The sequence below is a fragment of the Palaemon carinicauda genome, chromosome 21 (assembly GCF_036898095.1).
Source record: "Palaemon carinicauda isolate YSFRI2023 chromosome 21, ASM3689809v2, whole genome shotgun sequence".
NCBI classification, from domain to species: Eukaryota; Metazoa; Arthropoda; class Malacostraca; order Decapoda; family Palaemonidae; genus Palaemon; species Palaemon carinicauda.
In genome coordinates, this window is record NC_090745.1 from 119,583,577 (window position 1) to 119,590,111 (window position 6,535).

General features: G+C 36.6%; 1 protein-coding gene across 1 annotated transcript; it reads left to right on the plus strand.

Annotated features, from left to right (window-relative positions):
- The first annotated feature begins 316 nt into the window (after positions 1 to 316).
- Positions 317 to 2,635, plus strand: LOC137615103 (selection and upkeep of intraepithelial T-cells protein 5-like). The gene has a single exon (XM_068344734.1). It carries the CDS (start codon positions 317 to 319, stop codon positions 2,633 to 2,635), a length of 2,319 nt encoding a protein of 772 aa, XP_068200835.1.
- The last annotated feature ends 3,900 nt before the right edge of the window (positions 2,636 to 6,535 follow it).

Here is a 6,535-nt window from a genome sequence, read left to right on the forward strand (position 1 = left end):
TTGGTGACATTAATATCAATCCTTTACGTCACCATACCCGTTTTTAAAACGGTAAATGTCTGGCAACAGTTATTCCTGGAATGTTGCCGTTTTTTACGGCAAATTTTTAACAGTGTACAACTAGCTCATCCGTATAACTATCGAGTTTTTTATCTGGCTATTTCGGTTTGGAGTTATTTTTTCCCTTTAATCCATTGTCCAATCTTTAGTTTATCAGTTACGCCAAACGCCCCGATTTTAGAGGCACCGAGGCTGTATTAGGAAAGATTCTACCAGTAATTTTAGTCTTGTGGAAGCGTTTAAAACGTTATACATGATGTCGGAGCAAAGATTTGGCAGTAATTCAAGTCTTCTGGAAGTGTTTAAAACGTTATACGTGTTGTCAGAGCAAAGATCCGGCAGTGATTTTAGTCTTGTGGAAGCGTTTAAAACGTTATACATGCTGTGGGAGCAAAGATCTGGCAGTAATTCTAGTCTTGTAGAAGTGTTTAAAATGTTATACATGATGTCACAGCACAGATCTGGCAGTAATTTTAGTCTTGTGGAAGCGTTTAAAACGTTATACATGATGTCGGAGCAAAGATCTGGCAGTAATTCAAGTCTTCTGGAAGTGTTTAAAACGTTATACATGCTGTTAGAGCAAAGATCTGGCAGTAATTTTAGTCTTGTGGAAGCGTTTAAAACGTTATACATGCTGTGGGAGCAAAGATCTGGCAGTAATTCTAGTCTTGTGGAAGCGTTTAAAACGTTATACATGCTGTGGGAGCAAAGATCTGGCAGTAATTCTAGTCTCGTGGAAGCGTTTAAAACGTTATACATGATGTCGGAGCAAAGATCTGGCAGTAATTCTAGTCTCGTGGAAGCGTTTAAAACGTTATACATGATGTCGGAGCAAAGATCTGGCAGTAATTCTAGTCTCGTGGAAGCGTTTAAAACGTTATACATGATGTCGGAGCAAAGATCTGGCAGTAATTCTAGTCTCGTGGAAGCGTTTAAAACGTTATACATGCTGTGGGAGCAAAAATCTGGCAGTAATTTTAGTCTTGTAGAAGTGTTTAAAATGTTATACATGATGTCACAGCACAGATCTGGCAGTAATTTTAGTCTTGTGGAAGCGTTTAAAACGTTATACATGATGTCGGAGCAAAGATCTGGCAGTAATTCAAGTCTTCTGGAAGTGTTTAAAACGTTATACATGCTGTTAGAGCAAAGATCTGGCAGTAATTTTAGTCTTGTGGAAGCGTTTAAAACGTTATACATGCTGTGGGAGCAAAGATCTGGCAGTAATTTTAGTCTTGTGGAAGCGTTTAAAACGTTATACATGATGTCGGAGCAAAGATCTGGCAGTAATTCTAGTCTCGTGGAAGCGTTTAAAACGTTATACATGATGTCGGAGCAAAGATCTGGCAGTAATTCTAGTCTCGTGGAAGCGTTTAAAACGTTATACATGATGTCGGAGCAAAGATCTGGCAGTAATTCTAGTCTCGTGGAAGCGTTTAAAACGTTATACATGATGTCGGAGCAAAGATCTGGCAGTAATTCTAGTCTCGTGGAAGCGTTTAAAACGTTATACATGATGTCGGAGCAAAGATCTGGCAGTAATTCTAGTCTCGTGGAAGCGTTTAAAACGTTATACATGCTGTGGGAGCAAAAATCTGGCAGTAATTTTAGTCTTGTAGAAGTGTTTAAAATGTTATACATGATGTCACAGCACAGATCTGGCAGTAATTTTAGTCTTGTGGAAGCGTTTAAAACGTTATACATGATGTCGGAGCAAAGATCTGGCAGTAATTCAAGTCTTCTGGAAGTGTTTAAAACGTTATACATGCTGTTAGAGCAAAGATCTGGCAGTAATTTTAGTCTTGTGGAAGCGTTTAAAACGTTATACATGCTGTGGGAGCAAAGATCTGGCAGTAATTCTAGTCTTGTGGAAGCGTTTAAAACGTTATACATGATGTCGGAGCAAAGATCTGGCAGTAATTCTAGTCTCGTGGAAGCGTTTAAAACGTTATACATGATGTCGGAGCAAAGATCTGGCAGTAATTCAAGTCTTCTGGAAGTGTTTAAAACGTTATACATGCTGTTAGAGCAAAGATCTGGCAGTAATTTTAGTCTTGTGGAAGAGTTTAAAACGTTATACATGCTGTGGGAGCAAAGATCTGGCAGTAATTCTAGTCTTGTGGAAGCGTTTAAAACGTTATACATGATGTCGGAGCAAAGATCTGGCAGTAATTCTAGTCTCGTGGAAGCGTTTAAAACGTTATACATGATGTCGGAGCAAAGATCTGGCAGTAATTCTAGTCTCGTGGAAGCGTTTAAAACGTTATACATGATGTCGGAGCAAAGATCTGGCAGTAATTCTAGTCTCGTGGAAGCGTTTAAAACGTTATACATGATGTCGGAGCAAAGATCTGGCAGTAATTCTAGTCTCGTGGAAGCGTTTAAAACGTTATACATGATGTCGGAGCAAAGATCTGGCAGTAATTCTAGTCTCGTGGAAGCGTTTAAAACGTTATACATGATGTCGGAGCAAAGATCTGGCAGTAATTCTAGTCTCGTGGAAGCGTTTAAAACGGTATACATGCTCTCGGGGCAAAGATCTGGCAGTGATTTTAGTTTTCTGGAAGCGTTTTAAACGTTATACATGCTGTCTGAGGAAAGATCTGGCAGTAATAGTCTTCTGGAAGCGTTTAAAACGTTTTACAAGCTGTCGGAGCAAAGATCTGGCAGTGATTTTAGTCATCCATTGCAACAGACCTTTTGTGACGTAGAACAATAATCTCCCCCTCGTAAGTAGTGTTTTTTGTTACGCTCCGAGTTTGTTATTTTGAGTAATAAACATCGACATTCGTCATTGTGTAGGAAATCCATTTTGCGTTTTATGGCCAGCATACCCCCAGTTGTTTACGGGCCCCGTGTTTGCGGGGTTTCTTTTCAATTCTGAGGGCGAAGTGCTGTAAAGCCCCTTAGGCATTGATCAACTGAGATTTAGGTTTACAGTTATTGCTCTTCATTCTTATCCCTTTCAGAGATTTTCACCTTTTTATCGGTGCTATTTTTTATCGCAAGTACTTTTTTATTAATGGTTTATTTTTTAATCATAGATTTGAAAGGCAGGGTAGGGTTAACTTATTTTATTTTATTTTGTCTTTGTTAGGTTATTACGTACAGTTTAAATGATAATTATTAAGGATTTTAACTAATTCATAGACTTCCACCATTTATTCTTAATAACAGCATTTTTGTAATTCACAAAAAGAGATAGATCTGTGCGTAAGAACATACTTTATATTGATAGTTATTAATTTTTATATTTTTAGAGGCAGGCTTGATTTTACTTTTTTCATTATTTTGTCTGTTTATTAGATTGTTATGTATACTTCAAATCATAATCGTTAAGGATCTGAACCAGTTATTATTATTATTATTATTATTATTATTATTATTATTATTATTATTATTATTATTATTATAACTTGCTAAGCTATAACCCTAGTTGGCAACTGTATTCAATTGACAACATCCTTGAAAAAAAAAAAAAAAAAAAAAAACAAGAACAAGGTGATCCAGCTATAGATATCTATCTATCCCATCGAGTAAGAAGTAAAATAAGAATAAAACTGCCATATTCACCCCGTCGGTTAATTTGCTCCCCTCGGGAATATTCCCCGAGCCTGTACACACCGTGTGTCTTCGGCCGCCAAGTGGAAGAGCTCTCTCCCATTTTGATACATTTGCATATGAGAACTCCTGACAGAACACGTCTCCGGTTTCCAGATTAGCGAATAAAGAAGGTTCTCATTTCCATTCGACACACAATGAGTGCTTTATGCTTCTGTTGTTGCTACTAAACATATTCATAGGCTGCTACTACACAATGTAGGGCGCTTTACGATCCCCCGCAAACAACAGGCCCAGGAGGAAAGGAGAGAGAGAGAGAAAGAGAGAGAGAGAGGTCTATTCAGCCTATACGTATTGGAACACTTTTATTTCCTCGATCTTCTTCGTCTTCCTTCTTCTCGTCGTCTTTCTTCTCTCTTCTCCTCTTTGGTCTTTCTTATGTAGGGAATATCTCTGGGCTGATGGAGTGTTACGGGTTATCTTCCTTTTCGTTTTTATATGTTTTTGGTTTCGTTTGTTAAGCGGACGTCTCGGTTAACCGATCTCTCTGTCTCTCTGTCTCTCTCTCTCTCTCTCTCTCTCTCTCTCTCTCTCTCTCTCTCTCTCTCTCTCTCTCTCATAGAGAGAAGTGAAATATATCTATGCAATCCCTTATAAAGAGAAGTAAAATATCTGTCATAAAGAGAGAAGTAAAATGTCTCTCCGGAATCCCTTATAGAGGAAAGTAAAATTTCTCTCTCATAGGGAGAGGTAGAATGTATCTAATCCCTTATAGAGAGAAGTAACATCTCTCTCTCTCTCTCTCTCTCTCTCTCTCTCTCTCTCTCTCTCTCTCTCATAGGGAGTAAAATGTATCTGCAAATTCTTATAGAGAGAAGGAAAATCTCTCTCTCTCTCTCTCTCTCTCTCTCTCTCTCTCTCTCTCTCAATACATCGAGTCTTAGAAAGTCTGTCTGTCTTCTTCAGAATCTCGTTTACGAAGCAAGCGAATATAATCTCGCCTCTTCTTTATTTTCTCAAATTCGTGTTCTATTGCTTCTATCTCTTCTCCCCCTTTTCGGCCTCGTTTCTGAAGAGGACGTCGATGGTGGCGGGGGGGGGGGGATTTAAGTGGGCCAATGGGAAATTTTATCTGCAGGGGATCCCCTGAATGATCTCATCTTGGAGATCGTCTCCAGGTGTTTCCTTCTTCGCCTCTACAAATGCCATATAACCATACGTTTCACATAGATGAGAATCTGTCAAGGTACACACCACATAGCCCCCCTCTCTCTCTCTCTCTCGTTTATTTTATAGGAATTAGGAGTCTTTGAGCAATATGCTTGTTTTTCTAAGTGCTGTTAGTTTAGTACTATATATATATATATATATATATATATATATATATATATATATATATATATATATATATGTATATATGTGTGTGTATATATACATCTCTCTCTCTCTCTCTCTCTCTCTCTCTCTCTCTCTCTCTCTCTCTCTCTCTCTATATATATATATATATATATATATATATATATATGTATATATATATATATATATATATATGACATAAAAGGCGTCTACTACTACTACTACTACTACTACTACTACTACTACTACTACTACTACTACTACTACTACTACTACTACTGTTTGTGTTCCTTCACGAAACATTTATTAAGATAATCTTTTGTTTCATATGAGTTTATAATTTTATATCATCGTTTTATATTAACTTATATTCATGATTATTTATCTTATGTCCATTACATTTTTATAGATGCCGTTCCCTACCACATATTTATGATATGATTTAGTACGTGATTATAGATATTATTCAATAACTAGGGCCACATCATGTGTACATATATTTGGGTGTATAAATGAGAGTAAGTATATTTGGGGAAAAAAAATCATGAATACTTTTAAGTAATTTATATAATTAAATCGTAATGAATTAAGAAAGAAACACCAGAGAAAGATTATATTTTATTATTATGAAAACAAGAAAACTTTTTTGTGATGGTCCTGTGGTTTGTGAAAGTTGCTGGTCTGTCTTTTTTTTTTTTTTTTTTTTTTTTTTTTTCCTAGGAAATCTATATCATTTTGCTCTAAGACTCAACGGCACAATCTTTTTATGCTATCGGAAACTGGGTGGAAAGAACCCCTCGCCCCCCCCCTCACTTTCCCCTTCCCCTCCCCTCCCCTCAATCCCCCCTTCCCCTCAATCCCCCAATTCCCTCAATCCCCCTTCCCCCTCAATACTCCCCTCCCCCTCCCATCCAACTTTCCATGGAAAGAAAGACGGTCAAAGAAGTGGATATTGGAAGAAATAATTTTTATTCAAGTTCCGATACCTTTTATGTTAGCTTTAAACTTTGTGGGTAATTAGTAGACGACTTGCACTGACATTAGCTGCTGTTAAAAGGATGTAGGCTTTTTTTTTTTATTTTTACGGTATTATGTTTTTAATTCAGACTGAAGAAAATTGGGTTGGGGGTAATCCTAAGTATCACGTAGCGAGTTTGTCTTTATCACTATATATATATATATATATAATAATATATATATATATATATATATATATATATATATATATATATATATATATATATATATATACATGCACACATATATTTACAGATATGTATATAAGCATTTATACACATATATGTATATAGATATATGTTTATATATAGGCATATCTTATGTATAGATAACTACACACATATAGATATATAAATAATTACATATATATTCCAAATAAGCCTTATATATTAATACATTAAAGTCTGGATTCTCTTAACGACCTCAGGATCAGAGCCCCAGGCGAAATCACTCAAAGACTATAGTATCTGACCGGCCGGGTTTCGAACCCTAGTCCAGGATACCTGTATGACATTGACTATACCACTCAGCCACGAAGTGG

Bases quoted from the DNA above. Each gene is read 5' to 3' on its own strand.
- LOC137615103 (XM_068344734.1), top strand. From the start codon at position 317: ATGTCGGAGCAAAGATTTGGCAGTAATTCAAGTCTTCTGGAAGTGTTT.